Source organism: Cucumis sativus, chromosome 5 (assembly GCF_000004075.3).
Source record: "Cucumis sativus cultivar 9930 chromosome 5, Cucumber_9930_V3, whole genome shotgun sequence".
NCBI lineage: Eukaryota > Viridiplantae > Streptophyta > Magnoliopsida > Cucurbitales > Cucurbitaceae > Cucumis > Cucumis sativus.
Genome location: NC_026659.2, coordinates 4,176,693 through 4,191,914, shown reverse-complemented (window position 1 = coordinate 4,191,914; position 15,222 = coordinate 4,176,693). Strand labels below are relative to the sequence as shown.

Here is a 15,222-nt window from a genome sequence, read left to right as displayed (position 1 = left end):
AATGATATAGCAACATTTTAAAAAAATTGTAAATATAGTAAACTATCACGGATAGACTTGTATCGTTAATAGATTTCATATGATATATTGGTGATAAATCAATATTTGCAACATGGTCTATCAATGATAGACTTATATATCGATAATATTTGACAATTTTTATTATATTTGTAAATTTTTAAAAATTGTACTTAAATTTGGAGCTATCCCTTAAATTTACAACCTAACTTAGTTTTCCAAACGAAACACAAATGGCCAATTCGCGGGACACCAAAAACAAAAGAAATAAAAGAGTCGACGATTCAAAGCTTCTAACAAATTTGCCATAATTTCGTTTGGGAGTGATCGAATCAATCGAACAACATGACGAGCTTCCGATTCTTGTTCAGCAATGGCGCCTTATTGCAAGGCTCCGAAGCTCCTCCCGTCGCCACCTTCCTCGAAACTCATCGTGGTAATGTAAACTTGTATTTTGCCTTCTTCAGAAATGTTCGGTTGTATCTCATCGGTGAAGCTCAAAACAAGCGTTTTTTATTTTGAGGAAATTTTGCGTTATTCAAAACTTTAGTGTTTGTTGTCTCTAATAAGATGTACTACAGATAACTGTAGGAAAACAAATGTATGTGAACTCGTTTGGCTAAGCGATTTGATTATTTGAAAAATCTTAGGGATATTGTTTCGCTGCTGTTTTGACTGTCGATTTCAATTATTCTAGGTGCTTATACTACTACTCGGTCACTTAACAATGCGTCGAGCATTCTGTTTTGGGATAGGCACATGAAAAGATTGACTCAATCGGTGAAAATTCTGTCGAATTCAAGCCCGTTACTTTTGTCTGAATCGAACAAAACGATCAATGAACTTGTAAAACCGTCGTGGATCGATTCTGTTCCTTGGGAACCGGCTATCCGGACGCTTGTTGATGATTCAATGAGAAAAGTGATGTCAACTGCATTGAATGAGAGAATTGAGGGAGAAGAATTGACAATTACAGTGGTTGTGAGTGTGAACTTGGAAATTTTGGGTGAGAATGAAAGTCTTGTGGATGTAGAAAGAGTTAAAGAGGCTCTTGATGTGCATGTATATGTTGGTAGTTACGTTCCTCGTGAATTTGGTGTCCCAGAAAATGGTGCGAATCTGGCTGTGGTGGGTCGAGGGAGGGATGTTGCTGCGGCTAAGTATTCAGATTGGGTTAGGTGAGACTTGTGAGTGCGCAACTTTGATTGTTTGGATTGAATGTTGTTCACAGTTATCTTGGAATTAATGGGAAGGCAAGAAACAAGAAACAGGTTATGTTTTGATTCAAACAGTCAGGAAAATCAAAACGAGTGGTTGCAACGGAGAGTATTATGGTATAATGGGATGTTTGGGAGTGATTCTAAATTGATCGAATTCTCTTTAAAAATGGTTCTATTCCTTCAAAATCAATTTTAATATAATGAAAAATGCATTTGAACCTGCAAAATTAAACATAGAATTACTTTTGAACCCAACGAAAGTGATTTTAACCATTTGAAATCACTCTCATTTTCAATGTAAATGGTTTAACCACATTTTTGGGTCATCACTCTATCTTTTTGTTTTGTTCTTTGTGAAATTTACTAGGCGTAGGAAGTCTCTGGAAAAATTGAGGCCTCCGTCCGTGTCCGAGCTTTTATTGTCAAATGATGGTGACCAGATACTTGAAGGCAGCGTGACAAACTTTTTTGTTGTTTGCCGCAAGGTCAGTAAGCATAACATTCGAAGCTGATCAACTGGCTTCTTTAAACAAACTTTTTGCCTCTTTTTTGTGTACATTGGCGGTTTTTCTTGTTCCCTTAAAATTTATATTCGTAGTGTTCCATGGAAAATCTTTGCAGGATAATAGTGAATCTAAGGAAACAAGTGCTCTTGATTCCAAAAGTAAATATTCCTTTGAACTGCAGACAGCTCCCGTTAGTGATGGTGTTTTGACTGGAGTTATTCGTCAATTAGTCATCGAGTAGGTCCTTCCTGTTTCGGATCTTTATATTATTGTTTCTGCCTTATCTTGGATTTTCATTTTTAGTTTCTAAGACGTGGTTCTTTAAAGAAAGTGTCAGATATAGAATCTGTTTTGGACTTCATGATTTTATGCACCGGCTGCCAATTAGTTGAATATGTTTGGTTGTCTACCAATGGCAGTTCTAATTTATCTAACCATCATTTGGATGATTGAGAGTTTAACCAGCTCTTTTATAATGGAAACAAGTGTTCAACTTGTAATTTTTCCTGCCATCAGAAAAAAGAGGTTTCTATCCAAGAGATTTTTTTTTTTTGTAGAAATAGGTATCCAACATTTTCTTGAAAAAGAACAAGAAATTCACGCACCTTAGGTTTCAAGCACGTGCTTAGTACCAGGTAAGTATCCTTTACAAAGATTGGCTTTGCCCTGCATCTCTGATGAAGAGCACCTAGACAAGCCTTTTGAATCAGTGGGCAAACTTCCCAGGATTCTCTAAAATAATTTCTATTTGGAGAATACTATAGAATTTACTATGGTTAAACCAGACACATCAAGGAATTGAAGATAAATTTTTAGAAGCAAAAGCTCATGAAACAATAAAGCCAGTTTACAATAATGCAAAAGATTAGCACTGCAGGAATTTCTTGTTGAGTTGTATTACAGATCTGAAGTGAAAACTTTAACCTCCAAAACTCTTATCACATTACATGTAATTGGCTATAGCCCTTTGCTTATCCAGTACCTTTTTTCCTTCTCGTTTTCTTTTTTTCAATTACACATACGAATCCTTGAATTTCATGGTTGAAACATCTTAGCTTAATTTTTCTTAGACAATTTTATATGTCAAATGTACATTGAGGAAAATTTTACTTGTATGACATTATTGGTATTAAACAAGGATGTGGTGCAACTTATTTCATTGAAGAATATGGGTCACATGCTTATCTTTCTCTCTCTCTCTTTCTTTCTGTTTTCCTGTTTATTTTCTTTTTTCCCTCTTTTGTTTGGTGATTACAGTGCATAATTTCCTTATTCGCTCAAACAATTCATAAGGTTAACTGGTTCTTTGTAGGGCTTGTTCGAGCAAGGGCATTTCATTTCGTGAAGTTGCACCTACTTGGTCAAGTAATGAAATATGGGAAGAAGCATTTATTACAAGTAACTTCCTAGTTTTCCTCTCCCGTATGGCTTTACCTGCTTTTCTCTTCGTTTTATAAATTGTAAGTTGTAAACATCGTCTATACAGGGTCAGCTTTTCTTATACATTGGCAAGTTTATAACACTGTATACTAGAATTTAGCTAACTATTAGTTTGCTAGTCCAATTATTTTTTACATTGGCAAGTTTATAACACTGTATACTAGAATTTAGCTAACTATTAGTTTGCTAGTCCAATTATTTCCTATTATACTGCATCAATTCAGTACCTTCCAGATCAAACCAATTTGCCCCCAAATCAGGTGGATTTCAATGGTTGCTTTATACTAGAATAGGCTTGCACTTTTTTTAATAAGCGAAATAAATTTGAACTATTTTTTACCCTTGCATAACCTTTAATTATATTACGGATGTGTGTTTATCCTTTTGACATGAACACACCTCTACGAGATTGAGGCAGATCTTTGGAGAGATGGAGGGAAATAAAGTAAATACGTTAAGAATTAAGATAGCAAATGGAGAATTTTCAAAAAAACAATGGAGAAATGATGATGAGTATTTTATATTAAATGTTGGACTGTTTTGCTTCAAAGGGTTTTTTTTTGGATAATACAAATGGAATTGTTATTTTAGTGAATCTTGTCCATTTTCGGGACAAAATTCATAACTGCCTTTTGCTTCTTATTACTGGTTCTGGTAGTACATTCTTTCTATTCGTTTCGCATTTCCCCCTAAAAATCCATCCACTTTTTCTCTTGCAACAACTCCATCATCAGCATTCCACGTTTGTTTTGAATGGTAGAAGCTCTGATACCGTTATAAAGTATGTACCATTTTACTTCATATACTGGAAGGAGTTTGAAGTTTACGTGTTTGACAGGTAGCTTGAGAATCTTGGAGCACGTGAATACTATTTGCATCCCTAGCGTATGGGACTTGCTCGATTCGAAAACGTGGAGTGAGACATCATGGAACAAGAAGTCATTTAAGGTTCATAAAAGTTTGAATTCCTTAAAAACAAACTTTTTTCTCTCTCTCTGGCTTTAATTAATATGCTTTCTTTTTACTTTCTCGAAATTCTCCTCTGATTGATACAGGATGCTCCTGGAATGATCTCAAGTACAATCCAGGTAAAACAATTTTCTTGCTAGTTATAAATGTGAATTGCCTATTTTAGATGTCAGCTTCTAATATTTAACCCTTACGCATGTTTGCGAGTGATTTTGATTGGGCTTAAATCGCTTTTTAATCTTCAAAATCTCTAATTTTCAAAATTTATCTTAAACATGTTTTTAATGATTAAACTCACATTTAGAATCATAATATCAAACATTAAATTGATTTTGAATTTGAATTTTGAATTGATTTTGAACGTGAGAAAAGTGATTTTAACAATCCCACGATCATTTCCAAACATACTACCATAGTTGGATTACGTTAACTTGCTTGCCAAGCATTCTCCTTGGAACTATGAAATGACTAATAAAGACATTTTTCTGATTGCATTTGGAACAGAAAGAGATAATGGAGAGAGCCGTCTCAGAAGCATTCCCGATTGGTTACTTCGTGTAAAAGGTGCTACAAACAACTCTTGTAGACTAGAATAGGGTGAATTATTTGCATTTGAATATAGATGTATGTCAGTAAATTGCGCATAAAATTAACAACCTAAAGCTGAAATTAGGACTTGGGAAAAAGAAACCTACATAATGGCAATGCCTAAGAAGTACAGATACCGATACGACACAAACACACTGCCATATCATCTTTTAAAACTTTAGGACATGATATAATGACATATTTATTAAAATATACCATTTAAAAATACCTAAAGAAAATTGAGAGTAAATAGGTTGATGCATTTATTAGCTTAAAAATATTAGCTTGATATATTTTATACTTAAGATTTATAGGTATGGTAATAAATGTGTTCTCTTATTCTACTACTCAACAAGTGTTCTAACATCTAACACGTTTGTTGCACGAACAAGTGTTCGATATGTGTCAAACAAGTGTGAGAGTGTTCGAGAGTTTGACATATGTTGGACACAAACACAGGCAAACTAAATAGGTAATGCTTGATTATTGTTTCTCATGTTTAAATTTATTAACTCTTTTTGTTCAAGAACCCAAATCCACTATAAATTTAACCACAACATACTAGATTTGACTTCAGATAGTTACTTATTCAATTAGGTAAATAAACCAAAATAATAATAATAATAATAACAACGGTAGATATATTATGTTTCTGCAATATAATTATTTATGAAAAAATGAGTGCAAAGACGTACTTTTTGTACAAAGTTTATGAGTTAAGATTGTAATGAAACAAGGAAAAGTCTAGAGACCATAATGGCATCGAAGAATTATTTCTTTAACTACTATACCAATGTTATTCTTTTAGTTTGAAGAATGACTAAAAGATTATAGTTATTGCATATAGGACCATCTATTATTTACCTGATTCTAATTGTTGCTTAGGACCATTTCTTATAATTTACCCTTTAGAATACAATATGTATTATTTGATTTGGTGTAACCCCAAGAATAATGGACTTTTTGGAGAAAAGAAAACAAAAATCTGGTTTGGGGTAGATTTGAAAACACAAATTTCAGTAATGTGAAAAATAAAAGATTAAAAACTCAAAATTGGTGTGAAAAATGAAGTGTTTCCAGAACTCGTGTACATAGTTTGCGAGTTGGGCATTTCCACCAAATTTCTCAAATTGTGTACGTATGGCCTCTGGGAATTTAGGGCTTGAACTGATAGAGAAAATTTCCTAAAAAGAAGAGATTGGCAGCATGGCCATAAATGTGTTTGAGATTTAGTGATTAAACTAAAAAAAAGGAAAAAATATAAAGTGTTGTGTTTGATAACTACCTAAAAATTATATTAATATAACATTTTCAAAATGTATTTATCAGTATAGTGTAGTTTGAAAAATATTTATGAAAATAGTGTAGTTTGAAAACTTTTTGGCAAAATAGTGTTGCTCTCTTCTCCCGCGTTTTTTTTTCTCTCTTTGGTTGAGTTTTCAAGGCTCAATCATTTCTTCTTTTTTTTTTTTTTCATTACTTATTTATATTTTAATTCTTCTATTCTATTCAAATAATATTTTTTAAAATTTCAATTACATGTCAAATTTTAAAAAATTGTTATCAAATGACAATTTTTTTATAGAAAAAAAAGCAGTCCATAACACATTCTTTTACATATTTGTAGACAACATTCTTTTACATATTACAAATATGATAAATAATTAGGTGTATCATAGGATTATTAAAGTGCGAGTTATTTTTCTTTTAAATTTGATATTTTTACAAACACTTCTAAAATTTAAATTCTTTGTTTAAAATCTTATCTTTTGTTTTCTTTTAGTTTAATATTGATTTCAATATATATATATATATATATATATATATATATATATATATATATAAATAAATAAAGTAAAACTTTAGTGTATTAAGAATTTCTTTAAATTCTTCATTTAAAAACTTATCTTTTGTTATCTTGTTTTATATTGGTTTCAATGTATATATCTATAAAAGAAGTAAAACTTTAGTGTATTATGAATTTCTTTAATGCTAATTTTTTTAATATTGAAATATTGTTATGAATCATATTTTGACTTGTTTTTTTTTTCTTTTGGTTTTTGTTTTAAACTTTGTGTATCTAAATATTATTGTTCTTTATTTTTTTATTTAAATTTCTAACAAAATACCTTTTCATATTTCATTTTTTTTTCATTTCTCATCTTAAATGAAAATAAGATAAAATTTAAAAATAAGATAAAAAGTTAAAAATAAACTTTAAAAACAACAAACAAGCTTAAAATAACAAATAAAATGAAATAAATAAAAAAACATAACATAGAAAAATTCGGTTGATAACACAAAAATTTTGAATCGAATAGACAATAGCAAGAATAACTCATTTTCTCTCCCATAGGACGAGTGTTACACTCGTTTTTCTGAACAACAACAAATTTCTAACAAGTTTTAAAACAATCTTATCTTACTATTAAGTTTTTGAAAATACAATATTTCAACAAATCATCCCCTAAAACGGATATTGTCAAAACATATAAAATGAGTTTATAAAATAACGTGTCATAGAATAAACATTTGAAATAAACTTTTAGAAAATATGAATTTTTAGTGTTTAATTTGTATGAGAAACATCTACTACTACTTCTAGCTATTAATGCAAGTCGTTGCCTCCAACGATTATCATTGCCCACCACCTTCAACGATTGCCTTCGGTCAACTCCAATCACCCCCTTCGGCTAACTTCAACTGCTACGGTCACTAGTGAATTCTTTCACAGTGATTTGTAATTAATAAAAACACTTTTACTATAAAACAAATCAAACAAAATACTTCTATCTTATAACAAATCAAACAAGCTTGTGCACGAGAACACTTGAAAAAAAACTTTTGACTTCTAACTCAATGTTGTGAGCATTGTAATATTTCTTGTAAGAGTTGAAAGGAAAATACCCTTTCACACTTCTTTTTCTTTTTCTAACATAAGAACATGCCCATGTTTAAAAAATCGCAATTTTAAAAGTAACACAAAATATATATCTAATCAGAACTATTTATTATTTTTCAAAAATAATAAAAATGATTTTTTTTAAAAAAATATATATAACAAACAGACAACATATTTACACTATATATATAACGATCTTGAAAATAAAAAAAAGGCTATAGGTCGATAATGAAAAATACAAAAAAATATCGGTCACACATGCTTGTGTAATTCTTCTTATAGATGATCATGATACACGATCATGTAGGAAATTATACATAATGTGTAATTTTTTTTAACTATGAAAAAAATTATTCAAATCTAAATGATCGTGTTGATTATGGTAAACAATCGTTTAAATCAAAGTGATATTTAAACGATCTTGACAGTCTGGAAGAAAGAAAAAAAAAGATAATTAAAATAAAAGAAATAAAATCCAGAAGAGAAGATGAATAAATCGCAAAAAACAAGAACAATGAGATGTGACAAGTCTACAATATTAGAAGCAACTTTAAATTTATGAAAATATTTTACCAATTTAATTGACTTTTTGTTTTTGTTACATAAGTCGTAAATATTTTAGTATATTATTAAATTTACAAAAAAATTAATTTAATAAATAAATACAAACTATTTATAATTTGTGGTAAAAAAACAAGTAAAGGACAAAAATTGATTTTGCATAAAGTATAAATAGTTTGTCCATTTTGCAATTTTCCGTATTTTAGTTTATGTTATGATACCATGCGTTTGATATGGAAACTATTTTTGTTTGATTAAAAAAACAACAAATATTGGAGTGAAGAATAAAAATATTTTACCAATTGAAACAATGTTGATTATAGTTAGTTGAAGATTACAATAGTTATGTGAGAAGTGTGCGTGAACTGACCTGAACACTCGGGATATAAAAAAAAAAAGTTGGTTGAAGATTGGAAAAATAATATTTAATTATCCATTTTATTTATAGAAAGGTAAAAAAGAAAGAGTTTCCAAAAATAGGAAAGCAATAGCATGATAAATATGAAACGAAAAAAGGCAATAATAAATAAATAAAAACCTTCTTCTTTCTCTTCCTCTTCCTCTTCAAACTAAAGAATTCCCCTTTTCACTTTCTCTCATTTCTCCAGCGTCAGATCAAATCCCCTCATAAAAGAAAAAACAAAAAATACAAAAGAAAAAAAGAATTCAACCAATCCCCAATCTCTCCAATCTCAGCATCAACAACAACAAGCGCGCCAAATACAAAAATTTCCCTCTTCTTCTTCCTCTTCCTCTTCCTCTTCCTCCTCCTTCTTCTTCGCTACTTTCTCTTCCATAATCACTTTCAATTCCCCTTCTTAGGGTTTCCATCCCATTCTTTTCCTCTTCCTTCCCTTCACGTTGTTTTTCTTCTCTCCTCTCCTATGGCCGACCCTCCCACCAGTCCTCCCGGCTGCAGCCATGAAAGCGGCGGTGAACAAAGCCCTAACACTGCTGCTGCCGTTCGTGAACAAGATCGTTTCCTTCCCATCGCTAATATTAGTCGGATCATGAAGAAAGCTTTACCTGCTAATGGCAAGATCGCTAAAGACGCTAAAGATACCGTCCAGGAATGTGTTTCTGAATTCATTAGCTTCGTTACCAGCGAGTATGGTTTTGATCTGGGTTCTTTTTTCTTTTTTCTTTTTTTCTTTTTTTCTTTTTGTGATTTGTATGATGTTGATGTTGATGTTGATTGGATTCGATGTGTTTAGGGCGAGTGATAAGTGTCAGAAAGAGAAGAGGAAGACTATTAATGGTGATGATTTGCTTTGGGCTATGGCCACGTTGGGATTTGAGGAATATATTGATCCCCTTAAATCCTACCTTAATAGATACAGAGAGGTAACTTTGTTTATTTATTTATTTTGGTTTTATGTAGAGTTAATTCGTTATTGTACATGAATATCACTGTTGCGGTATTGCTCTTTCTGATCACGATATGGTTGAATTTTTTATTATTATTATTATTTTGTGAGGTTATGTAATTTGTTTGATCTCATCTGTATGATGTGCTCACATTTGTTTTCTGTTTTTTTTTTCCTTTCCCTTTTTTATTGGTGGGGGCATTGGTGTTTGCTTCAGTTGGAGGTAATTGAAACCGGCTCTTAAACCTAGTATTCTACTGGTTTATTGTACCCCCCCACTACCACCCCCCCTTCTAACTTGAGCTTTTTTTTGTGAGAAAAGAATCGGCTGAGCTTTTCTGCTTGAATGTAAACTTTTCCAGTGTGATGCTAAAGGATCTTCTAGGGGTGGTGATGAGTCTGCTAAAAGAGATGCAGTTGGAGTCTTGCCTGGTCAAAATTCCCAGGTTTGTTGAGTTCTTGTAGATTCTTTGTTTACAGAGAAATTATGTTCTTTTCCATTGACAAATCAATTTTTCTTTTTTTTCCTTTATTATGTTATCATTCCTGGACTTTTGGTTTGAATATGTGCAGCAATACATGCAGCCGGGATCATTGACCTACATTAACACTCAAGTAATAATCTATTTTCTCTAAATTTCTCAACATGCATTCTGTTCAGGAAATTTATGTTTATTATTCTCCTCTTGTTATTAACAGTCTCGTCTTTAATTGTTGAATGTAGTCCTCATATATAGATGATCTTATCTATTCTTTTAGTACTATTCTTGCTTGTAATGTGAAGTTAGCTTGTCAAGAAACTTGTAGGATTTATTCTAGGTGTTAAGTGGCCAACATGGAGGCCGAATCCATTGCCCCAAAGTGCATTTTTCTTCTTCCAAAATGCCTAATGTCGCCAGGACAAAACCAATTATTGGTATTTCTGATATACATGTAATGATTATTAGAAGATAATATTATTAAAGAAAAGAACTTGACTATTCTAACTGTCTCAAATGGTCGAGAAAAAAAACTATACATACCTTTTATTTCTCTCTGAGGAATTTTTAGACATAAGAATGATGTTGCCTAAGCTTAATTACAAAAACTTTTCGAAGTGGAAGCTCAAATAGAAACATGAAACCTCACCAGAGATCAAACTTTCATAGGGTCCCTCCCCTCTCCACAGTGTGGAACACTTTATTGTTCAGAAAAAAGAAGATTTCATTGTCTAAAAAAATATCTGTAATTTGAAATAATGCTTAAATACTATGTTCTATCATTCTTTCATAGTTCTTCCTTCTTGGTTTTATAGGATGAAAAGAAAATGAATTGCATTAGCTTGTTGCTACCTGTCATAAGAGGGTTTCTTGTGAGGAGGATATGCGTGTTTACCATCAATTCACTGCTCAAAATAATTTGAATTGTAGTAATCTTCTTGCTATTTGTCCTAGTGTAGAAGGATATCCTGTATACCTGTCTCATAGATTTGTAGTTGCTATAAAATAGCTATGTAGTTGGTGATATCATAATTTTTTCTTTATGGAATGATATTAAATCATTTAAGGCCATGGAGGCTTTTATGTTATGGTGGTGGCGTAAATTTGATGCTATGATGATGATGATGAAATGTTTAGTTTTGAACAACCTGGTATTCGTGTTTTTCAACTTTTTTTTAAAGATTATTTTGTTATAATATTTAACTTTTAATGTAGCCAAATGAAAATACAAACATAATATAGGTTAAACCAGTTGGAAGGATTAACTCCTTAAATTCCTTCCCAATATATTAATAGAATTATAGAACTATACAGAAGTGCTCTAATTATAAGTAACCCCACCAATCATTGGCAATCACCGATAGTTGAATGTTGCAAGACTTAAATATAGACCTCCGCAAGGAGGACAAATTATTAGGAGCAGCTACCACGTTGAGGTTGTTACTCACATGAATATCAAATTCACAGTGAAAAGACCTTTGTGTTAATCTTTCAATCATGCATCTAATTATCATGTTAATGATAACTTAAACTCCTACCAACCTAGAGTTCATCCTTTCCCCATTAAGGCTAGCGATCTTCTATAAGTCTTCCAAACTTCCGTTTCAACAGGCTATATTTGGGCACAAGACTGTAGAGGACTGGCAATGATATATGCCAGGCTAAGTGAAGAAGGCTTACCTTTGTATCAATTAGTTTGTGCCAGGCCAGTTTTCTAAACCGCGTTCTGCCTCTGAAACTAGCCTCATGGAATTTTTCTTCCCTTACCCACTTTTAATTACTTTTTACCAGGGAGTCAAAGAACTTGCTTGGCTAATCAATTTTTGATTTTATGTCTCATTGATGCAGTGACTATTAATTTATGATGATCCGCCTTTGCTAACTTTGAGCTTGATGGTTTAAAGAACCAGGGTATCCTAAAAAGGTTATGAGTACAAATCCTCATGGCGGCGTGCGTGAATAAATGTCTTATGAGCTCCCTTTTTTGGGTATTAAAAATTGTGGGGTTTGCACGGTAGCCTTCTGTTAAAAAAAATAGGTGGAAGTCTGTAGATCGTCAGTGTTGAAATGGGTTAGAATGAAAAGCAGTGTTGAAATATGAAAATTTAGCGGGCTTTTGATTTTTAGCATTTTTATGCTTATTTAAACTTCGACGAGATCTTCGAATTGAGGACCATATAGTAGATTGTAATTTTATCTTTTATTTGATTGATATCTAAACCCTTTCCAACTTCTTGCTTTGGATCAAAAGGTTCTTTACACTAATAAAGTTTAAGATTATGAGGTCTGGTGGCTAGTTTGGTGAATTTTTCATGCAGCTGAGGTGTCTGCGTGAGGGTGACTCAAGCATTTATTTTAATTTGGCTGTTCGAGTCTTTATGCTTATTGGTACGTCATATTTGAGAAATAAACAGATCCCCCCATCCTCCTATGCTTACTGTGTCAACACAAATTTTCCCTTTAAAAAATGTGCAGAAGAAATTGCCGTGTGTTCTGCACCTTTGTATAGTATTTTTACTATCGTTTAATTCTTGAAAAATTCTTGTTCCATTTGAGGAGAAGCGATAGATTTCTGACATCATTATGGGAAAATGAGTACCTCATTCTGGTTTTTAGAATATGATTTGTACAAGATTACGCAATTGGTTTCTTTTAAGATTTCTTTGTGGAATAAGCCTCAATGCAATGGAGACATGCATGAGATTTTGCATATATATACATTCACAATACGTACAGCATTGATATTTACCTATCTATAAACATGCATGACTTAAAGAGAAATTTATTTACTTATTTTTTCTTGTTTTTTTTATAGAGGTTAGTTGTCTAATGAATGATTTTGCTGACTTGGTGATTTATTGTTTCTGCATTCAACAGGGACAGCACATGATCATTCCTTCAATGCAGAATAATGATTAGGAATCTCCTGCATTTCCACTCGGATTGCTTGAAATCTGAGGCTGGTAGAAGCGTTCAACACCTAAATAGCTTCTTTACAATCGATTTGGCTAATTTATTATGAAAACAATGATATTATAATACATATTTTCTGGGGTTCCTGTTTTGGTTCTGGATTTGATTTTGATTTAGGCTTCGATTTTATTGATGCTCTCGTCAGCTAAAATTCTTGTAAATTTGGGAGCTTCAATTTAGTATAGTTGCTTTGGTAATTTGGAAACTGGAAAAATATTATCCTCTTTCCCCCACTTATGTTTCTTTTGTTTCGAATTATTAAGAAAGTGATACATAATATCCTTCTCCCCTTCCCTTTTACCATGAATTTGTCTTCTATCTTTCTCTTTCTCTCTCTCTCTCTCTACATACATATCTTAAAGCATAGATTCCATAATGGCCTATTTATTCTGTTCACTGATATTTGATCAGAATTGTTTGACCAGAATCTGAGTGTAGGCCAACTGTAAGCTACTTTGACCTGGTGGGAGCGACAGGGCATTGTGGACTCCGCCATTTTCTTAACAAAGCATCTTTGCTCGGCTCCCCCAAACCCAACCCAACTAATCTCAATGCATGCCAAAACAAACCAACCAATCAAAGCAGCATTTTGGTGAGATATCATACTCTGCTCCGCTTTTTATATTTGAATTGAAATGGTATCTTATAGATTGATTTGAAATAACATGTGCTGATAGCAAAATTTCTGACAAGACTCACTTAATCTTCAGTATAACTGATGACAAAGCAATCAGAATAACATACTAGGGTGTTGTTAAGTTAGTATTCAGTGTAAGGGTCACAGCAAACAATTTAGAGAAGAAAGTGAACTTACTTGATGTGAAACTATGTTGTGCTATATATAGTAAGACTAAACCTATGAATTCCTTCAAATCTGTCCAAAGAATGAGACAAGATTCTTAGTTTTAGATGAGATTTAACTTATTCTTAGGAGTCCAAAATTACCCAGAATGTTGATGAGGATTAGAGTTGGTATATGTTAGATAGAGAATGATGAAGAAAAGTGAGGTGTAGTAGTAAGTGGAAGGCAAGGGTTATCATTAATAGTAATGTAGTGTGGTGTAGTAGTAGAAGAAGCAGGAGCACGTGGTGGACATGAGGAGTCATGAAGGTGGTGGTAGTAGTAGAAGTCACATGAGTAGCACGTGATGTGAGATCATGAGATAAGTGAGAGAAACAAATTAAACATAGAATTTTGATCGAAACATTTAAAAAAATATAGCATAATGAATCTAAAATTTTATAAACATTTTAAATTATTCTGTGATTTATAATTACAATTTGTTTGTTGAAATAAAACGTAGTTTTGGTTTCAATGAATTTTCCATTAAAAAGCAAATGGAAATCTCTTCCATCTGTCAATCCACTTAACAACTCATTCCCACTTGCTCTTCTTCTCTCTTTCGTACGGATAATTTCATTAATCCTAATTAACAATTTTTTTTTATTACTAAGTAACACTTTATCACTCTTTGATTTCATTTCTTTAAACCTTTTTTTTCTCTCTCTCTCTCATCTCACACCCATCACTTTTCTTGCCTTGGTGTGATATAAACACATTTGTAAATGTAGTCTTTGATCTTTATAATCTGTGTTTAGAATCAACTTTCAATTTTGTATTTAATAGGTTTTTTATATTTTTCTTATTATACAAATTAATTGATAATTCTTTAGTGGATATAAATTTGAAATTTGGCTATAGAACCCTAAAAGTTCATTGTTTTTATGTGGTTTATTTGTGGATTTACTTTTAAAAGAATGACGAGGTTGATTGTGGGCAAAATTTAAAAATCTAGAAATTTATTGGAATTGACATTTTAATGATCTATTAAACAATTCAAATCTATTATACATTTATAAAGTAAAGAGTCTATTAGACATTAGATTGAAAGTTCATAATTGTATAATTTGTTTTTATTTTTGTTATCAATTAACCACATGATTAAGGGTTTCTTTTAATTAATTTCTTTTTTAAGAAACTAATTGGTGCTCTTAATTTATAGTATTTAGGAGAATATGGTGGTTTTTGTGGCATAACAATCTATATTGCCCTTAAAGTTGAAAAAGAAAGTTCTGTGGTGAAATTGTATTTCCAAAAGACAATTTCCATTTGCAATTCTCATGAGAAAGATTAGATGAAATTTCAACTTACGTAAATTTGTATCTTGAAAACACAATTCTATATATATATGTATATGT

The 15,222-nt window shown here is 31.7% G+C and overlaps 2 protein-coding genes across 10 annotated transcripts; both read left to right on the top strand.

Annotated features, from left to right (window-relative positions):
* The first annotated feature begins 246 nt into the window (after nt 1-246).
* On the top strand, nt 247-8,938 carry LOC101222891. 3 transcript variants are annotated; one of them, XM_031885829.1, is made up of 9 exons: nt 247-454; nt 716-1,196; nt 1,606-1,723; nt 1,860-1,981; nt 3,057-3,142; nt 4,023-4,132; nt 4,240-4,272; nt 4,658-4,717; nt 8,813-8,938. In XM_031885829.1, exons 1-8 carry the CDS (start codon nt 364-366, stop codon nt 4,712-4,714), a joined length of 1,098 nt encoding a protein of 365 aa, XP_031741689.1. In that variant the 5' UTR covers nt 247-363; the 3' UTR covers nt 4,715-4,717; nt 8,813-8,938. The 3 variants fall into 3 exon arrangements, with proteins under 3 accessions (XP_031741689.1, XP_004143606.1, XP_031741690.1); XM_004143558.3 differs by lacking the exon at nt 8,813-8,938 and having other exon boundaries at nt 4,658-4,969; XM_031885830.1 differs by lacking the exons at nt 4,240-4,272; nt 4,658-4,717; nt 8,813-8,938 and having other exon boundaries at nt 3,057-3,204.
* Nucleotides 8,745-13,330, top strand: LOC101223123 (nuclear transcription factor Y subunit B-1). 7 transcript variants are annotated; one of them, XR_004216826.1, is made up of 7 exons: nt 8,890-9,312; nt 9,419-9,548; nt 9,789-9,794; nt 9,934-10,017; nt 10,145-10,186; nt 11,899-12,438; nt 12,928-13,330. XR_004216826.1 is itself a non-coding variant. In XM_004143559.3 (6 exons), the coding sequence occupies exons 1-6, from the start codon at nt 9,089-9,091 to the stop codon at nt 12,967-12,969; spliced, it is 528 nt and encodes a 175-aa protein (XP_004143607.1). In that variant the 5' UTR covers nt 8,745-9,088; the 3' UTR covers nt 12,970-13,330. The 7 variants fall into 7 exon arrangements, 5 of the variants coding, with proteins under 5 accessions (XP_004143607.1, XP_031741693.1, XP_031741691.1 ...); XM_004143559.3 differs by lacking the exon at nt 11,899-12,438 and having other exon boundaries at nt 8,745-9,312; XR_004216827.1 differs by lacking the exon at nt 11,899-12,438 and having other exon boundaries at nt 9,894-10,017.
* Nucleotides 13,331-15,222: the final 1,892 nt, after the last annotated feature.

Coding starts and splice junctions, on each gene's coding strand:
- LOC101222891 (XM_031885829.1), top strand. CDS start 364: ATGACGAGCTTCCGATTCTTGTTCAGCAATGGCGCCTTATTGCAAGGC. Junction 1,724..1,859: donor TTTTTGTTGTTTGCCGCAAG/GTCAGTAAGCAT, acceptor AAATCTTTGCAG/GATAATAGTGAATCTAAGGA. Junction 3,143..4,022: donor GGAAGAAGCATTTATTACAA/GTAACTTCCTAG, acceptor CGTGTTTGACAG/GTAGCTTGAGAATCTTGGAG.
- LOC101223123 (XM_031885831.1), top strand. CDS start 9,089: ATGGCCGACCCTCCCACCAGTCCTCCCGGCTGCAGCCATGAAAGCGGC. Junction 9,313..9,418: donor ATTAGCTTCGTTACCAGCGA/GTATGGTTTTGA, acceptor CGATGTGTTTAG/GGCGAGTGATAAGTGTCAGA. Junction 10,018..10,144: donor TGCCTGGTCAAAATTCCCAG/GTTTGTTGAGTT, acceptor GAATATGTGCAG/CAATACATGCAGCCGGGATC.